The sequence below is a fragment of the Phascolarctos cinereus genome, unplaced genomic scaffold (genome assembly GCF_003287225.1).
Source record: "Phascolarctos cinereus isolate Bilbo 61053 unplaced genomic scaffold, phaCin_HiC Scaffold_5;HRSCAF=322, whole genome shotgun sequence".
NCBI lineage: Eukaryota > Metazoa > Chordata > Mammalia > Diprotodontia > Phascolarctidae > Phascolarctos > Phascolarctos cinereus.
This window is the reverse complement of record NW_027555958.1, coordinates 273,970,813-273,990,885: the sequence shown is the minus strand read 5'-3', so window position 1 is coordinate 273,990,885 and position 20,073 is coordinate 273,970,813. Positions and strand designations below refer to the sequence as shown.

Sequence of the window (20,073 nt, the reverse complement as noted above, 5' to 3'; positions counted from 1 at the left end):
ATCTCCAGTAGGAAACCCATTCTCTTTTTAAAAAAAATTTTTTTGGGGTTAAATTTTGAGTTCTGTGTTATTTCCCTCCCTCCCAACCCCTTGTTAGCGGCCAACATTTGACATTTGTGTATATAACTATGCCATACATATACTTCCATATATCAGTTCATTCTCTGGTGGTGGATAGCATTTTCCTTCATTTGTCCTTTGCAGTTAATTTGAATGTTAATATTACTCAGAAAACCCATTCTCTCCTAAGGCAGCCTGTTCCACTTTGGATAACTTTTTGGAAATCTTTCCTTATCTCAAGACTGTTTCCTCTTTGCAACTTCCATTCACTGCTTCTAATCATGGCCCCTGGAGCTCAACAGGTTTTTCTACATGATGACTTTTTAAATACTTGCAGACAGTTATCTCTTATGCAAGTTAAATATGGGCAGTCTCTTTAACTGAGCAGTCTCACATCACCAGTTGTCTTTTAGACATCGTGAATTGGATATCACATAGGTGAAAAATAAGCTCATCTTTCCCCTAAGCCCTCCACTCTTAACTTTCCTTCCAAATCGCAGTGTCACTCTGGCTCCTCACTTATACACTCACCCTACATGCTGGATCTGATGTTGTCTTGTCCTTTCTAACTTCACACATCCCTTCTGCTACTCACATAGTAGCTACCTTCGTACATACAGGCTTTCATCACCATAAACGTGGACTATTTATTGTAACAACTTTTTGGTTAGACTCCCTCAAGTCTCTCACACTCCAATCCACTCCAATCCACTCCATTCAACTGCCAGTGATTTTTCATAAAGTGCAGTTCTAACCGGGTCATCCCCCACTTACTCAAGTATAGTCTTGCCTATTATTTCCAGAATCAAATATAAAACCCTGTTTGACTTTTAAAGCTTTTTACAACCTGGCCCCTTAACTGAGCCAAATTTTTAAAAAATAGGAGCTATTCCCCAATTGATAAATTATATGAACAGAGAGTCTTCAGAAGAAATTGAAACTATCAATAGTCATGAAAAAATGCTATAAATCACTAATAACTAGAAAAATGCAAATTGAAACAACTCTGAAGTATCATCTCATATGCATCAGAATGGGTAATATGAAAGAAAAGGAAAATGACAAATGCTGGAGGGGATGTGAAAAAATTGGGACACTAATGCACTGTTGGTGGAGCAGTGAACTAGTCCCACCATTATGGAGAACAATTTGGAACTATGCTCAAAGGATTACCAAATTATACCATTTGACCCAGCAAATATTTCTAGATCTATTCCCCATGTAGATCCAAGAAAAGGAAAAAGGCCTCAAAAATTGGAAACTGAGAGGATGCCCATTAATTGGGGAATGGCTGAACAAGCTGTGGTATATAAATGTGACAGAATTCTATTATGCGCTAAAAAAATGATGAAGGGGAGAACTGCAGAAAAATTTGGTAAGATCTGTATGAACTAATACAAAATGAAGTAGGCAAAACCAGGAAAACATACAGCAAAAGCAATATTGTAATGATAATCAAATTTAGCAACTCTGATCAATACAGTGATCCACAAAATTTCCAAAGGATTAATGAAGAAAATGTTAACTACCTCCAGATAGAAAACTAATGGACTCAAGTGCAGATTGTAGCATATTTTTTCCTTTTTTCTTCTCCTCCTTGCCTTACCCCTCCACCCAATCCTGGCTAATAGTGGAAATGTTTTGCATGACTTAATACGTATAATGGATATTGTCTTTCTTGCCTTTTCATTGAGTACAGAAGGAAGAGAATGGGAAATTGAAAATAAAAATAACTGGGCCCTTTCTTACCTTTCCAGTTTTCTTACACTTTATGTACCCTATTATCCAGTTATGCTGGCCTATTTGCTGTTCCTTGAACAGAACATTCTGAAGTCCCAACTCCATAACTTTTTCCCTGGCTGTTCCTCATGTCCAGAATGCTCTCCCTTTTCACCTCCACTTCCTGACTTCCCTTAAGACTCAGATCAAGTCCCAACCTTCTGCCAGAAACTTACAGACTCAAAGCCTTACAGTATAAGACTTATTTCATCTTGGTTCTCCTCCTCTGGGCACATATCAATGTTCTTCCTAAAATGTGGTACCCATAATATTTCATGATTGTCTGACTGGGGGAGAATTACAACAGTACTATTACTCCTTGCTCCTGAATACTAAGTGAGTTAAAAAATTTTGAATTAGATAAGACTTGAGTTCACTCTTTACCATCATATTATTTGGAATATGCCTCTTCCTCCCATGCAAATCATATCCATTCTACAAGCCTATCTCTTTCATTAGGCTCTTTTTTAGATCTTAATGATCTCTCCTTTTAATTCATATTATAAACGGAGTGCTGAACTTGAAGTTTAAATCCTAGCTCTGTCCCTTATTAGTGGTGTGACCATTAAGATCTCAAGGGATTTTTGGTATCATGGACCCTCTCAGCAGTCTAGAGAAACCAATGGACTCCTCCTCAGAAAGTGTTTTAAAGTAATCAAAAAGTTAGATTTAAGTTAGAGGTCAGTGAAATAAAGATGTGGTTTTTTTCCCGAATCCAAGGTTACAAACCTCTGGAACGGGGCGGGCTTATGTATATACCAAATGTACATATATACTCTTCTGCATAATTTGCTATTTCTTAACTCTTTATTCTCAATGAGAATTTCAAGTTCCTTAAGAGCAGAGACCATGTCTTATAGTGATAGGAAGAGGACCTATATCAACAGGATAGGATACTTCCTCTGCCCATGGAGCTTGGCACCTTCTCTGGAATGTATAGCCTTAGAGAGCTGCCTTGAGTACTGGTATGCTAAGTGACTTACCTAGTGTCATTTGTGTAGCCCTGGCAGGACTTGATCCCAAATCTTCTTGGCTCCAAGGGTGGCTCTATTTACTTATGTCATCCTACTTCTTGAATGTTTATCTCCCAGGGCTAAGAATACATGTGCTTAAGTAGAATTTTGATGGTTTCACAGCAGTATGCTGAAGCATCTCCTTTTTTATATAAACTATTTCATATTAGAAAGAAAGAGGCTTTAAGGAGCATTAAAAATTATTTTTATTTAGAAGTACATCGAATATGAAGTCAGTTACATTTAGTGTTTAATTAAGGTTGTTTAAAAGTTGATGATGATAATTTGTAATCTTTGTTTCTGTCATTCTCATGCTCAGGTTTAACACACACACATTATTTTTTCAAGTAAAATAAAAACCTGTTTTATAGTTGGCTCTTTGATTTCAAAAGAAATGGCCCCTGCTGTACTGAAATGAAGCCATTTGAAGCCGAGCTTTAAGGCGTTCAGCTTCCACTTCCCGAAAGAAGAGGTCATCATCATTTTTAATTATCATGGTCTGCAACTGCTGAATTTCTTGCTCCATCTTGGATCTCAATTCCCGTTTCATTTTATGTAATGTCTGAAAGAGAATTCAGATCATCATGTTTATTCAGTCTTTTGGGTATGTCTGCTTTCATCCAAACCTTCTGGGTCATTAGATACACTGGCAAAGGAGGGAAAAGAATGTGAAGAAGCCCAGATGATTTGCTTATTTACTACCAATAAGAACAAGAGGAGTAGGGTTAAAACTAGACTTAAATGAGTTGTGGGATATGTGAATTTGGAATATTTCCTTCATTCCCCCTTAGCATGGATAATGGTCTCATTTTTACTCCTTTGCAGGAAAGTGTGTATAACTTCCTGTTAATTACCTTTGTTTGGGCTTTCTCTCTCATTTTGATTTCTTGACGTTCCTGTGATACAGCTTCTGCTAGCATTGCAAACTGTTTAGAAGAAAGAAATAGCCCTTATGTAGTCATTCTTTTGTTGGTGGCTACTTTAGAAGGAACTGGGGCACAGAATTAAGCATTATGAGTTTCAGATTGTGAGTACTGCCTCACAAGAATGTTCTTGTAAAATGTTGATGTTTAAATACCTTTCAATATCATATGGTAACCTAAGAGCTTATGATTTACTCTTAGTTCAAGCCAATTTTTGACATGCAGAAAGGTTTAGTATGTTATGCTATTTGCAAAGTACTTAACATTACTTTGGTACCTGATCCTTATAATAATTCTCCAATGATTCCAGTTCATTCTCATGCAGTCTCTTTTGTTCTTCTCGCTTATCTTTGGCGTAGTTTCTCAGTTCTTGCAATCTTAGTTTTTGAATTTCTAAACCTTCCCTGAAGAGGTTCTTAAATATCTGTCAAAGATAATTTTAGTAAGAAAAGGACTTAATTTGAAAACAGTAACAATAATAATAGCTAATACATAATAGATGATATGATATAGCTATAATATAGACCATATAAATCAATATAGCATATTACATATATTATCCTCATTTTATCCATACAACAACCCTGTGAATAGATAGGATTATTTTAAAAATAAGAGAGGTTAAGTGACTTGTACTCAGTTACATAACTATTATGTTTCTGAGTCAGGATTTGAACTCAAATCTTACTAATTCACCAAGCCACCTCAGTTTGATTATTTGTACTGTTTTGTACAATTCCCACTATGATCATCTTTCACAGGTAGCCATTCTTGCAGGAAAGATCTTATAAAGTATGGATCAGAAAGAACACCAATTTAATTTAAAGTATTTTTCTTGGGAACATAGGCTAGGTTAGCAGGCTGTGGTAAAGAACAGATTATCTGACAAATGATACTGTGCATATGCTCACTCATTTCCCATTTGGCAATGTGAAAAAGTGATTTTTACAAAAAGCAGAATCTTTCTGCTTAAGAATAACTCTTAGCTGGCTAGCAGATTATGAAAACTAAAAACTCCCTTTAAAGATAAAGGTGTAGCACATTTTGTGATAGCAAAGAATTGCAAAAAAAACCAGTAGATGCCCAATCAAACTGTGGCACATGAATGTAATGGAATATCAGTGGCTGTAAGAACTGATGAATGTGACATATACAGAAGCATGGAAAGGTCTACATACACTGATGCAGAAGTGAGCAGAGCCAAGAAAACAACATATACAATAACTACAACAATGTAAACAGAACAAACAACCACGTGCACAAAAAAATCAGAAGTGAGTCTTGCAAAATTATAAAGAACATGCAAGAATGGCTTAAAAGAAGGGATATGAGATGATACCTCAACTCATTCCTTTGCAGAGGTGGGAGGTCTACAAGCATTGCACACTGCACATTTCTTCAGACTTTTCCAATATATTGATTAGTTACACTGTTTTCTTTCTCTTTTTTTGGTCTTAAAAAATACTATTTGTTGGGATGGCTCTCTGGAAGGGGTAAGGGAGTAGGAATATGGTGGAAAACTATGGTGATATTAAAAAAAACATAAAAAATACAGTAATAAAAACTTAATTTAAAAAAAGATAAAGGTAACAAGGTCAACAGCTAAGTAGAATAATAAGGACCTGACTATAACTTAGAGAAGTAGATAATACTGAGTGCCAATTTAGATAAGAAGACATAGCTAACGTTCACATAGAACTTTAACATTTACAAAATCCTTCACATATTATTTGATCCTCAAAACAACTCTGTGAGTGAGATGCTATTATTATCCTCATTTTACAGATGAGGAGGCTGAATGTTAAATGCCTTACCAAGGGTCACGCTGCTAGGAAGTGTCTGAGGTGGAATTCAAACCCATGTCCTTCCTGACTCCAAGGCCAGTGCTTTATTCACTACTATTATGTTTGAAAATTACCATGTTGCTTCTTACAACTAAGACTGTTGTCCATAGCTATAGGACATTACCAGAGCTTTGTAAAATATAGTGTACCCATCTTTACAATATAGTTGATTTTCTCTTTTCTTCATGTAGCTGACAAAAAGAAAACCTTACTTTCAGAAAATCTCACTTACTTTTTTACTTAGCATTTAGAAGATCAGGGGATTTGGTGCTAGAAATAATCTTAGATTAGCTGATCCAACTCCCTCACTTTACAGATAAGGAGACTGAGGACCAGAAAGGTAATATGGCTTAAATCTCTCTGGTCACCCAAGTATTAAAGCTGATATTTTAGCCCAGGTCCTCTAACTTTAAATCCAGTGTTGTTTACTATACCACACTGCTAGCTCATATACCAGTTAATTTGGTGGCCAAAGGTCCTAGAATCCTAAAGGAGTGGCTCCTGCCATTGCAACAAGCTTTGAAAAATCTTTGGACAGTCATAATGAACTGTTTTCAAACGAATAAAATCAAACTGAAATCTCAACTCTCTTTCCCTTTGTGGTCTTTTACCTTTTAACCCACCCCACCTATAAAGTATATAGTATTTACACTCCAAATAAACTGTAAGATATCAATGATGAACTGGGAATTATAAGGTGACATTACAGAAGAAAAATATCAAGAGAGGTAGGTTTTTGAGTAGAGCTGGACAATGAAATATCTTGATCTTCATTAAGCTTTAGAAATATACTCTTGAGTATACCAAGTACTTCAGGGTTATCAGATGAGTAATTTCTATGAAGAGATGGTAACAATGACTTGGATTTTCTAGACACATATATCATCTGTCAGTGTTATGTATATATATGCATATACACATATATGTATATGCGTACATATATACAAATAAATATATATAGCAGGCATAAACAGGTTGTCTTTCAAAAGGTAGAGAGTCAAGTTAATAGCCTTTCTTCAACATATCACTGGAGATTAGGAATTTGGGAGAGGAGAGTTAAAGTAGTATTTATTTACCACTTCTTCACGAGTCCGTGTTCGTATCATTTTTGCGTGTAACTGAACCCTATAGTCTTCGTAGTATTTTTTGGCTCGAATGATTTGCTGTCGTCTCTCTTTTATCTTCATTTGAGTTGACTTCTGTCTACATATACGTTCCTTAAAATCTTGCTAAGAACAAACAAAAAAAGATGTTTCAAACCATAAGGTCACTTTGGGGGGGGGGGTCCGAAATTTCCAAATGTCTCTCATGTTCTGCTACGTTCCTTCTACTTTGTACTGTATCTATATGTTTATCTTTACCTAGTAATCTTCTGAGGTGCTATTTTACTAAAACTTTGACTAGATGGTTTTTAAAGTTCCTTCCAACTTTTTACCCAATACAGAAATCGTTGTTCTCAATGAAAAGATTTCATCCATGTTCACTGTTTTTGTTCTAGTCTAATTGTTTAAATTCTTTCATATACTAAATCCAAACCTGTTTACCCATAACGTCTGTCCTCTGCAACAATACAACCTGTTTACTTCATGACAGTTCTTCAAATATTAAAATGGAGCCCTCATGCCTTACATTTCTAGGCTAAATAACTCAAGTGCCTTTTACTTCTGCTCATATGAAATGGTTTCCAGACCCTTTGCCATCCTGGCTGCCTTCTTCTGAATATGTCACGAAGGTGTGTTGATGTGCTTTTTAGAAATGTAAACTGAGAAACAAGTACAATATTTCATCTGACTAGCCGGGGATGACTATGATTACCTATATTCTGACCACTACACCTTACCATAAGATTGTTTCTGCATCTCAAGAGCAAGCTTAGCCCACATCTCACAATCTTATCCAAATTCTTTTCTGAAATTAGTATGTATACCAACTTTGATTTGATGTATCAAACCTTATAAGAAAAAGTTTGTTAGAAAAAGGAAAATGTTTAGTTTGCTCTGAATTTTTTAGTGTACACAAGACTCTAGTGAGTTACTATATTCCTTTTTAAATGTTTATAAATTCCTTGTTTAATAACCTAGATTTTTGCTGGGCTTATTTATTGGTCTATAATTTTGGGACTCCACCATTTTCTTTTTTGCAAACAGGGACAATTCTGCCTGTCTCTTGCTTTCTGGCACCTCTCCTGGTTGACATGATTTCTCAGTAATGGCCATAACATCACAGTTGCTATCTTTCAGTTCTATCAGTATCTTGGAAACAATCCGTGTCGGAAACTATGGGTTCCCTTTAAGCAACTAAATGCTTTTATGCTATTTCTAGACCTATCTCAGGTTTGAGTTCCCTCTCCAAGATTACCCGAACATTTCCAGTATGAAAAGTTTCCTCCTTGCTAAAAAAGATGGAAGCAAAACAGAAGTTGAAAAGCTCTGCCTTCTGCAGTCTAGTAACCTTGTACCATATAGTAATAACCAGCACTTACATAACACTTTAAGGTTTGCAAAGTGCTGTACTTAGCTTATCTCATCTGATCCTCATAACAACCCTACAAGGTAGGTGCCATTGTTATCCCCATTTTACAACTGAAGGAACTGAGGCACAGAGAAGTAAAGTTAAATGACTTGCCCTGGATCACGCAGCCAGCAAGTGTTCTGAGGAAGGATTCAAACTCAGGTATTCCTAACTTGAAGTCCAGTATTCTTACCCACTGTGCCATCAAACTACCTATCTACTCCAAACCATGACTTATCCTTTTTACATGTGGACAGGACTTAGGAATCATGTTTGTTTGCTTTTAACATGAGCCAGAATGGGTTTGTTCCGTTAAGGGACTGGAAGAATAATGTAATTACCTCTATAACAGCTCTACATATTATATGACAATAAATCTATATCCACGTATAGCAAATAAAAATAAGCAGAGTGTTTAATGCATTCTTTTATAAATAAAAAGTTTTGGCAAATGAATATTTTCCCCTAACTTACCAGTCTCTTATTATGTTCATGTTCTTTCTTAACAATTTCAGCCAGGAGATCATGTCTTCTTAGTGCTTCTTCAATCTGGAAATTAAATGGAAAGAAAGAAATAGGTTTTGATGCTGTAGTCCATGAACCCCAGTACATGCTCTCCTCAGGCTATTCTTTTGTAGAACTATTGCCTGCACTACTTGGCCTTTCAGTTTGAAAAAAACCTTTGTAATATGATAGAAACTCACTTTAAACTGGAATTTCTTTTTTGACTGTTCCATTCCAGATGTCACCTTCCTCAGCTGTTCAGTTTGAAAGAGCTGTTGTTTCCACATTTTCCCAAGTGTTTGGCCAGAAATATGGAGGTATGGAAACTCTTCCAGAAGCATGGGCAAAAGATTGTCATCCTTTATTTTCACTAAATATGAAGACAAATGCAATGAAAACATGAAGTCTGGCAAAGTGAATAACACAATTTTCCAACTGCTATAATCCTTACTTGTATCTTAGTGATGTCATGTGCATTAAGGCACATCACTTTACTAGTATTCTACTTCACCCCAATGTTACCTTGTCCCTATTAGTGACAGCTGCAATGTTGTGGTGGAGGCTGTTTTCAGCTCACTCATCTTTCCTGAAGCTACACAAAGCAAGCAGAGAGCCTAATTAAGGATTTGTAAGAATGCCCTATTTTGTAACTGTGGGGAATAAAACCAAGGCCGTAACTCTGTGGAACAAAGAACATTCTGGCAATCCTTGTGGCATGCATTGGTTGTCCTTGTAACTGGAAGGACAAGCTCCCAGTAGAATCCTGGCCAGAGAAACAGGAAAATTGCTTGGGGGTTTCCTTCTTGCTTCACTAGTTTTCTAGAACCTAAGAAGACTGGTGATGTAGGGAAAACAAAAGTGTCTGAGTCCAAACTCACAGCAGTGATGAAGAGCTAGTAGTCATAGTCTTTAGTTTGATCCTAGTTTATCAGGATTCCTGCTCTAATCAATCAGTAAGAATATTCCATCCCACTGTGTCATTCAACCTATGAATGAGGAAAGAAATACTTAGCTGACTAGTTGGTTTCACTCTTGAATCTGTGGGGTTTCCTGTGCACTCTCAAACGATGCTACTTTTCCACCAAATACAATTTTATGGTCCTTACGTGGAACTCCTTTCTTTGCCTTCATGATGTTCCCGCTTGGAATCCACTGACTGCGTTTGAGATTCCAAGGCATGGTTTTTTTAGAATAAACTTTCACTGGCTGAAAAGTTTTCGGAGGTCTTTTATGGATATTTTCTTTGTATTCTTGTTCCTTAGAAACAAATGCAAAATTGTTATGGAGAGGGCAACTTTTAAGTAGAGAACAGAAATATGGTTATCTTTTCTCCTACTATTAACCCTACCAATTAGCCCCTATAAAATGGGCTCCCTCAGATAACCAACAGTAGTTCTGAAATACTTGGAGAGGCTAGTATATAATGGAAATAATGACACTTTAACATTTATAAAAATACTTTCCCCATGATAATACTGTGGCATAGGTTCTACAAGTTATCTTTAGTCCCCTTTTTACAGGCCTTGCTCATAATCACACAGCCATTAAGTATTAGAACCTTCCCACTGACCCCTGGGAAGAATAAAAACTTTTAACTGGCAAGGTTCAAGAAGAATAGAGACTGTACCAACCTTCTACCCATGTCTTAGTATCTCAGGCAGGACAGATAGTTAGAAGATCTTTTCCCTAAAGAGCTAATAATTAAGCTACTCTTGGAAGTGATTTTTCTTCTCTTTTCAAAACCTTGTTTGTTCTTGTTATTGTTAACTCAGACCTACATAACATCTTGTGCCCTTATATAGTGCTTTTCCCACCACAACCCTGTGTTATGCCTGAGACTCAGAAAGACTTAAGTGACTTGCCAAGGACTGCACAACCATACATGGAAAAGCCAGGACCTAAACTCAGGTCTTCTGAGACTCTAACTCTAGTGCTTCTTCCATCGCACTATACCGCCTGGTCTAATGTTTCTTCATGTTATGTTCAAATGCCTTCATCCCAACTGAAAATCTTAGCCTACTGTTACTTCCTGGTCTTCATTCGGCATCAGAAGTCCATTTGCTTCTTGAATTTCACTTCTATGCAACTGCTTTTCAAATGTGTCAGCTAACACCTAGAGAAAAAGTCAAGTCCCCCAAGACGTTACAAATACTAATCAAACTAATAAAAAACAAGGGGTTGGGAGGGAGCGTTTATTCAATACTGACTAGACCCTACACAAACAAGCATTCTACATTCTCAATGTCTCTAGGAGAGACAGATTGATACTATATCTGACTCATTTGCAGCATTTTACACTGCTGACTTTATTGATACCTTCCATCCATGATATTGTCACTGTGTACAACATTTTCCTGGTTCTGCTCACTTCACATGACATCAGTTCATATAAGTCTTTCCAGGTTTTTCTGAAACCATCCTGCCCATTAATGGACAGCCCCTCAATTTCTAATTCTTTACCTTCATCCATGATAGGAGAATACAGTGGCTCTCATTTCTCTGAGCATTCTTCTGTCTTCCCTTTGAGCTCCTCAATCTATCCTCTGCCCCTCAAATATATGTGTACTTCAAGGCTTTCTTCTTTTCTTCTATTCTCCCTAGGTAATCTAAATCTAATCCCAACTCTGTGCAATTTGGCTCAAATCTTTTTCTGCCTCCAACAAAATATATTGGAGAAATATGAGACAAAACTGATTACTGATTCTGGAGGTGGGAGAGAGGGAGGGAATGTGTGTATGTTGGGAATAGGGTAATCAGAGAAGGCTTCATGGAGGAAACAGCATTTAAATTACATTTTAAGGGATAGCAAGGAATTTAACAGATGAAAGAAGCAAAGTAGAGTCGAGGAAAAGGCAAGAGTTTATAAAAATACAAAGAAAAGAGCATGACCCTTTCTTCCTTTTTTTAAACATTTGTTTTTTAAATTTTGAGTTCCAAATTCTATTATATTCCTTCCCTCCCTGAGATGGTAAGCAATCTGATACAGGTTATATATGTGCAATCATGTAAAACATTTCCACATTAGTCCATTTCGTGCAAAAATACAGAAAGGAAGGAAGGAAAAAATAGTATGCATCAGTCTCTATTCAGATGACATCAGTCCTTTCTCTGTAGGTGGATAACATTTTTCATCATGATCCTTTGGGATTGTCTTGGATCACTGTATTGCTGAGAAGAGCTAAGTTATTCACAGTTGCTCACTGTACAATATTGCTGTCACCATATACAATATTCTCCTGATTTTGTTTACTTCACTTTGTATCAGTTCATGTAAGTCTTTTCAGATTTTTCTAAAATCATGCTGCTCATCATTTCTTATAGCACAATAATATTCCATTACAAACATATACCACAACTTGTTCAGCCATTTCCTAATTGACGGGCATCCCCTCAATTTCTAATTCTTAGCCACCACAAAAAGAGCTGCTATAAATATTTTTGTACAGATAGATAACTGCGCTCTAAAATGGTTGGATCAGTTCACAACTCTACCAACAGAGCATTAGCATCCTAGTTTTTTCACATCCCTTCCAATATTTATCATTTTCCTTTTCTGTCACATTAGCCAATCTGATGGGTGGGAGGTAGTACCTCAGAGTTGTTTTAGTTTGCATTTCTCTAATCAATAGTAATGTAGAGCATTTTTTCATATGACTATAGATAGCTTTGATTTCTTCTGCCTGTTCATATCCTTTGACCTTCCATCAACTTGTATTCTTATAAATTTATAAGCTTATAAACTTATATTCTTATAAATTTGACTCAGTTTTCTACATATCTGAAAAATGAGGACTTTATCAGAGATACTTGCTGTAAAATTTTTTATCCTAGTTCTCTGTTTTCCTTCTAATTTTGGTTGCATTGGTTTTGTTTGTACAAAAACTTTATTTTTAAAAAATCAAAATTATCCATTTTATATTTTGTAATGCTTTCTATATCTTGTTTGGTTCTAAATTCTTCCTTTTCCATAGATAAACTATTACATGCTCTCCTAATTTGCTTACCCTACAGGTCATGTATCCATTTTAACTTTATTTGGGTACATGAATATGAGATGTTGGTCTATACCTAGTTTCTGCCATATTGTTTTCCACTTTTCCTCAGCAATTTCTGTCCTGAAAAAGCTTAGATTTGGGGTTTATCAAACACTAAATTACTATGGTCATTTCCGGTAATGTGTACCTAGTCTATTCCACTGATCCACTGCTCTATTTCTTAGCCAGTCCAAGTTGGTTCTGATTATTACCACTTTATGATATAGTTTGAGATCTGGTACAGTTAGGGTCTTTTCCAAATCTTTATCCTTCATGACCTCTCAGCACGCATTTGACACTACTGCTCACCCTCTCAGGTTCAACTGTCTCTATGCAAAACAGTCCTAAGACCTATTTATCTACTCCTAGTTTCTTCCTTGAGCTTCAGCCCACTCTATATCACCAAAAGCCTATTCCAACTCAGTATATTCAAAACAATTCATTATTTTTCTCCTCTAAGCCCTATCTCTTCTTCCTAACTTCCCTATTTCTTTCACTGGTGCCATCATCCTTCTAGTTAACCAGACTTGCAACCTTAAAGTCATCCTCAATTCACTCTCTGTCACCCCGCATAGCCAATCTGTTGCCAAATCTAATCAAATTCACCTCCACAACATTTATTTTTACCTTTCCTCTCTCTACTGAAGAAACTGGTCAACTATTTTCAATTCGGGAGTAACATCTGTAGCATTTGACACCTCCCAAATGGTTTGCTTCCAGTGTTTTTTCCCAACCACACTAACTTGCGCTCCATTCATTACTTGTTTATGATACATTATCTTTCTCCTTTTCTGTGTTCCTTCACTGGCTCTTTCTCTTTCCACTTCCTCGATGGAGGCATAACCAAAGTTCAGTTCTTTTTTTCCTCTTCCTCTGGGAAGTATTTACTTATGTGATATCTATTACATTGATGACTTCCAAACCTATGTCTACCCTGACCTTTTAAGCCGCAGGTCCCTTAAATTATTCTCCATTTTAACACTTTGTCTAAAACCCAAACTCATCACTCCTAAGCTCACTGACCTCTTCCAATTTCTCATTTCCACCACTTTCCTACTTAGCTAAATTACAGATTTTGGGATCATCTTTAGATAATGCAATTAAAGAAGGGATGAGTCAATGCGATCAATGTCTATTTTTCCTTCCAAACTAGAAGTCTCCCTTCTTTTCTTTACCTCTATTAACCTGGACAACTGGAGATGTCTTGATCTATCCTGCCACTGGACCCAGATGGCTCAGGAGGAAAAAGTAAGGCTTGTGACCTTGCACAGTTCTCCCTCACTTAAATCCAATTCACTTGCAAATCATGACATAATCTTCCTAATGTCACGGTCTTCTTTGAAAATGAAGGACAAACAACCACCTGTGAGTAGTCCAAGCTGCCCCACTGGGGATCCAACTGACCAGTTCCAATTGGGCAACTCAACTCCTCTCCTCTATCCTTTCCCTTCCTTTCTTCCTCTCCCTCTGTCCACATGAAGTATCATGCCTTTACCTGTGGGTGCTCTGCCCAAAGGAAGGTAAATTTTGATGGCTGAAACCCAGCAAGATATCTTGGGCTTTACTGACTGGATTTCATTCTTGAAGACCACACCTTAAACTCAATTCATTCTGGCTCTCCTGGATTGGTCACAAGGTCCCAACCTAAGCACCAGTTAGTAGTCATTGTTTGGACTTAAGAGTGAATGTAAATACTGTTTCAGTTTTGGCCAGAAACCCTGAGGGTCTTCCCCTCTCAGATTAATTTTTTAAATTAGGTAAAAGGGGCCATTCCTTGGCTCATTTCTTAACCAGCCTTAATCACTTAATGGACAAAAATCAGTCAAAGTGAGAACTCTTAGCTTAAAAAAAGCCAAGATCTCCCACTGCATCTGGGGCCATCTCCAGGTATACTGATCTATATCTTGCCACTGGACCCAGATGGCTCCCTCAGGAGGATAAAATGAGGCTTGGTGATCTTATATAACCCTCTCTCACTTAAATCTAATTTACATGCAAGTCATGGCATCATCTTCCTGATGTCATTGAGGTCCTCTTCAAGAACAAACAACATTAACCTAATCCAGTCCCTGAAATCATCTCCCAAACAAATTACTACTAAAAGAGCATCCTACCTTATGTGCCCAACTTGTGTCTCATTAAAACCTTAGAACAGGTCAGAATACTAATTTTTCTCAAATACCTCTTTCATTACATTACTTCTGTCCTCAAGACCTTTTGATAGTATGGCATCATTTAACCTTCCTAACACATCAGAGTCCCAAGACAATATCCTTTTCATGACTCCACAAACTACCCATTTAATTTTGCTTCCAAATGCAAATGCATTGGGTCCAATGCAACTATTCTTTTATGCTCCTATGTGTGCCATCTTTTGGATGGAGTGGGATAAGTTATTTTTGAAAAACTATCCCAACACACTATGTTCATCCTTAGTTCTGCATCTTTGCCAATTCTGTTCATGTCCAATCTGTCACAATACAATCTCTTCCTTACTTCAAAATGGCCTCATTCATTCTTCATTAGACTATAAGACCTATCTTTCCTTAACTTTGTGTTTTACCCAGGACCTTATACAGTATGTTGAACAAAGACATTTAGTAACAGAAAATAAAACCCAGTTTAAGCTGTACTTTATTCATAAAGCTTTCCTGACATTTTGGCCCACAGTGAGATATCTCTCTTTCTGATCTCCCATTGTAGACAGTTTTGTATGGGTACCATACATTTGTAATCAATTATATTATATCAGGAATTATTCTCTAATTGTTTCATGTGTATAACTGTCAACTTCCCTAAGAATTATTAAGTTTTATAAATGCAAGGGTTGTGTCAAGTACTTATTTTTTATTACTTACAGTGCTGTGCACACAGTAGGTATTAAAAAATAACAACTAAGTGGTCCACTTTTGAGTATAAAGAAGTCAAGTGCAAAAGGTATAAAGTAAAGGATACCAATCAGAACTTCTCTAATACCAAAGTGTATGGCCATCATTTACCTTTTCTTTTTGTTTTTTGCTTTTTAGTGAGGCAATCGGGGTTAAGTAACTTGCCCAGGGTCACACAGCTAGTAAGTCTCAAGTGTCTGAGGTCAGATTTGAACTCAGGTCCTCCTGACTCCAAGGCCGGAACTCTATCCACTGCGCCACCTCGTTGCCCCCATCATTTACCTTTGCTCGAAATCGTCGAAGATCTGACTCACTCTGTATTTGTCTTCGTAATTTCCCCACTTGGAACTGTCTGCCTCTCTTAGGTGGCCCTTTAAGTGATAAAGAAATATGACCTAAACATTTTCTTTAAAAATGGAGGAAGTCAATTGGGGTGTATAAGGTTGCCTACTGTGACAAAGAATTGTAATAATACATAGATATGTACAATAAGCTGTTATAATCAGAAATGTCATTAGAATGCCAAACCATTTGATTCAAGGAAGGTGAAAAATGGATTAGTACATTGGACCCTAATCTTTTATGTACTCAGTTTATACTTGTTTACACAGTTCCTAATGTGTGAAGAACCTCGACCTCACTGTAGAAGTCAAAAGAGAAAAATAAAAAATGGGTGCTAGGCTTTCCATTAGTTTCTTGTCTGGTTATGGAGGAAAAACATACCTCTAGAAGTGTCTGAACACTTGTAAAATAACATTTATATCATTCTCTTATGCCAGTTTCCTATAGGCTGTTTTTCAAAGCCTTTACTCTTGCTTATTTGTTTATTCACCAGCATGCTATCCCATGGTGAAAGTATGGAATGGCAAACTATATTTTAAAAGGAATCCTCAAATCTAAATACAGTGGGATTGGGTTACCAGAATGATTTTTAATCTATGGCACATGGAAATGGGAAGAAAAGGTCTTAGTTTATACTTCCCTTGACAACTTTCCTTAAAAGAACTTAGAGCATACAAATCATCTCCCAAAGTGTAGGAAGGCAAGAAATGATGTCAATTAAATATTTCATTACATTATAGTGATTATTATTTTTTTTTTAATTTTTTTGGCTAGGCAATGGGGTTAAGTGACTTGCCCAGGATCACACAGCTAGTAAGTGTTATGTGTCTGAGACCAGATTTGAACTCAGGTCCTCCTGAATCCAGGGCCGGTGCTCTATCCACTGTGCCACCTATCTGCCCCCTATTATAGTGATTATTTATAATACAGTATAGTTATAGCTTACATATAGTATATGATATGCTTAAGATCTATTGTGATCTCATATAACATCAAAGTGTACTTTTGTATATATTTTATATGACTCAGATCATAATTGTATTATTTTAAATGATTACAAAGTCTTTGTCTATTGTTTGCTTTTACAATATCTATGATTATGTGTGTGTGTGTGTGTATGTGTGTGTATGTGTACTTGATGTCTGTCCTGAGGCAGAGAATGTAGTTCCTAAATCCGCTTTCAGTCAAGTTTCTAAAATTGGAATGCAAGTGTACATATAATTGAAGAATATGGTATAAAGGAGTGATAAGAATAAATTAATATAGGAAGGCTTCCTGAAGGCTAAGTTGAACCAATTTTTGAAAGTTAAAGGCAGAAATTAACTAAGGGGAGGAAGGAAGGCATTCTACACAAGGTAAAGAACATATTTTGTGTATAAATTCTAGAACAAACAAGCAGGATTTGCTGATGAAACTGGTACGCTACTTTCAAAAGAAACAGGAGTGGAACTAGAAGATATGCTGAAGAAATTAAATGTGAAGAGGACAGAAGAACCATTTCAAATTTGATAAAGAATGTAGGAGATTGGACAATACTGTTATTCCAGAACTTATCTGGCAAGACTGATTACCTGGGTGAGACTTCTTTAGCTGTTCGTCACTGTGCTGAAAAGATACATTGTCCTCTCTGATCTCTTTGTCATCTTTAGTCTTTGAACTCAGGGCATTTTTTAACATCTAATAAGAGAATTCTTTTTTAGTATCTTTAATTCATCACATCAGAATTGAAAAAAGCTTGAATAAACTGCAGTAAATCTTTATAAAAGTTTTAGTAAATGATGTGGATGTTTAGGAAATCAAAAAAAAGTATAAAATATTCACAGGTTCAATCAACTACCATTTACTATGTGCTTACTATTTGCCATGGCAAGTGCTAAGGATACAAAGATAAAAGTGAAAATCTTTGCACCTCAAGGACCCTAACATTTTAATGGGGGAAGACAAGATGCATTTCCATCAATATATATAAAACACAGATACAAGGTTGGGATGTGGAAGGCACTAAGCAGCCAGAGAGACCAGGAAAGGCTTTATGTAGAAGATGGTACTTAACTGAGTCATGAAAGCAAACAAGGCTTCCGAAAGGAAGCAATGAGGAGGCACAGGTAGAGCTGAGCGAAGGCACAGAAACAGTAGAATGCATGTCATGTACATGAAAAACACAAGAAAACTAATTTGGCTGCAGAGCACAGAGAGCAAAGTACTATGTACCTGAGGCTAGAAAGGTAGGATTGGGCTAAGATTTGAAGAGCTTTAAATGCCAAATGGAAGTTTATATTTCATCTTAGAGGTAACAGGGAGCCATTGGAGTTCCTCATATAGGCTATGTGGTGATGGGTTGGAGAAGGCAACAGGGTTAGATTCATGCTTTAGGAAAATCCCTTTGGTGATTGGCTATAAGAAGTTAATAACAATAAATTATTAAGGTTGACACCAAGGCTGTGAACATGGGTGACTGAAAGTTTGTGGGGGTGCCCTTGACAAAAACAAGGAAGATTATGAAAGAATGGTGAATTCTCGGGGAAGTTCTGTTTTGGACAGGTTTTATTTAAGATGCCTTTGGGATCTCCATTTTGAAACATACAATATATAGTTAATGATGCAAAACTGGAGATCATGAAAGAAACCAGGATTAGATACACAGATAAGGAGTCAATGGCATAGAAATAAATAAAACCATGAAGACTCGTCAGGTCACCAAATGAGACGAGGACAGAGAAAAAAAATAGAAAGGGCCTAGGGTCAGAGGTTTGGCATATACTCACAGTTAGGGGGTGTGACATGGATGATGATTCAGTAAAGCAGACTGAGAAATAACTGGCCAAACAGGCTTATGTATACTTAATTTTAAAATTGCCTTAAACCAAGGCAATTGGTAAAGGAATTTAACATCTTTTGAAATCAGACTAACAACAGACTATCCTATTGTACAAATGTATGAATTAGTATTCTGTGTTATTCTAGAACACTGTTTAGGTTTGAAGGGAACTGAGAAGGGGGCTAATTGAGGATACTGTAGTTTTGGTTTAACTGTTTATTGCTTGTCATTTATTATCTGCATAGAGAATATTTTTTAAAAAGTTTAATCTATACCAACATTTACCATGCCATATGAGAGAACAGATGAAGTAATTTTTAGGTGCGTCATATTCTTTGTAACAGTTTAGCTAATAAAGACCACTTTCATCATTGATAATTAGAACAAAATTTGTTTCTTATAAAGTCTCAGTTCCTAAGCCTAAGCCTAATTTGTAACCAAACTGAAATGCTCATTTAAATGGCAGTCTGTCTATTGAAAGTAAAAAAGACTTACTAAATCTAATTCATCCAATCGGTGAGAGAGTTTCTCTGACATTGAGCACAGTTCTTCCTCAGTCAACCTACGACTTGGTCCCTGGTGCAGAGGTAGCTCATCAGTGAGTAGATCACAGCTTTCTGATCTGCTATAAAATATAATCAAAATAGTTAAGTGACATCACTTAAGTAAAACACCTACAGCACCTCAACAGGCAATTGTTTTAGAAAATCACATATTGCTTTTCAAGACTTAATTTGGTTAATAGTAACAGGCCCTCCATTAACAAATGTACAAACGCAATAAAGAAACTTTCAGAAAATGCATTACCTTATTCGTTTGAGAAGTCTTTGTATCCTAGGGATGTATAAGTGAGACTCAGACACTGACAGCTTAGTTTCTTCAGACAAGTGAGATGTTGAGGAAAGCTTATCAATGCTATTGAGGCACTAACAGAAGCAGAAATGGTTAATTTGAAAAACTGCAGATACGCAGATACTATTCTTAAGAACTTCAAGGTGTTGCCTTTTGTAGTGGTTATTACCTTTAGTGAGAGGTAAAGAATCACACATAGCAAAAGAAGTCTCTTCACACTCTAATACTTTGAGGCTTTTTTAAAAAAGTATTTTTAGCAAAATGTATAGAAATTAACTACTTTTCCAAACATTCAACTACCTTCATGCTGTAGCTCTGATCCTGTGTACTTGTCGTTTCAGGTGTCACTGTATCTCCAACTAGATGACAAAATGACAAATTTTGTGTAAGATTCCTGATGCCCAACAGTGATTCAATAGGGCTTATATTTACAGGTCTCTAATAACTAAAAGGCAAATTAATTAAAGATTAACAGGCAAACATGTTGATTAGAATTGCATTTCCA

The 20,073-nt window shown here is 36.4% G+C and overlaps 1 protein-coding gene across 4 annotated transcripts in view; it reads right to left on the bottom strand.

Moving 5' to 3' along the window:
- Positions 1-3,040: 3,040 nt before the first annotated feature.
- The window catches only part of CEP95 (centrosomal protein 95), a 35,772-nt gene continuing 18,739 nt past the window's right edge, over positions 3,041-20,073 (bottom strand). For 2 of the 4 annotated variants that reach the window (XM_021000762.1, XM_021000764.1), the window contains 13 exons: positions 19,869-19,927; positions 19,524-19,642; positions 19,212-19,341; positions 17,470-17,575; positions 15,839-15,927; positions 10,655-10,747; positions 9,741-9,891; positions 8,835-9,004; positions 8,605-8,679; positions 6,696-6,848; positions 4,053-4,199; positions 3,707-3,778; positions 3,041-3,414 (listed from right to left, as the gene is read on the bottom strand). In XM_021000762.1, the coding sequence (XP_020856421.1) occupies positions 3,238-3,414; positions 3,707-3,778; positions 4,053-4,199; positions 6,696-6,848; positions 8,605-8,679; positions 8,835-9,004; positions 9,741-9,891; positions 10,655-10,747; positions 15,839-15,927; positions 17,470-17,575; positions 19,212-19,341; positions 19,524-19,642; positions 19,869-19,927 (1,541 nt within the window). In that variant the 3' untranslated portion in view covers positions 3,041-3,237. The remainder of the gene's footprint in view (positions 3,415-3,706; positions 3,779-4,052; positions 4,200-6,695; positions 6,849-8,604; positions 8,680-8,834; positions 9,005-9,740; positions 9,892-10,654; positions 10,748-15,838; positions 15,928-17,469; positions 17,576-19,211; positions 19,342-19,523; positions 19,643-19,868; positions 19,928-20,073) is intronic. The other 2 variants (XM_021000763.1, XM_021000765.1) reach the window with 2 other exon arrangements.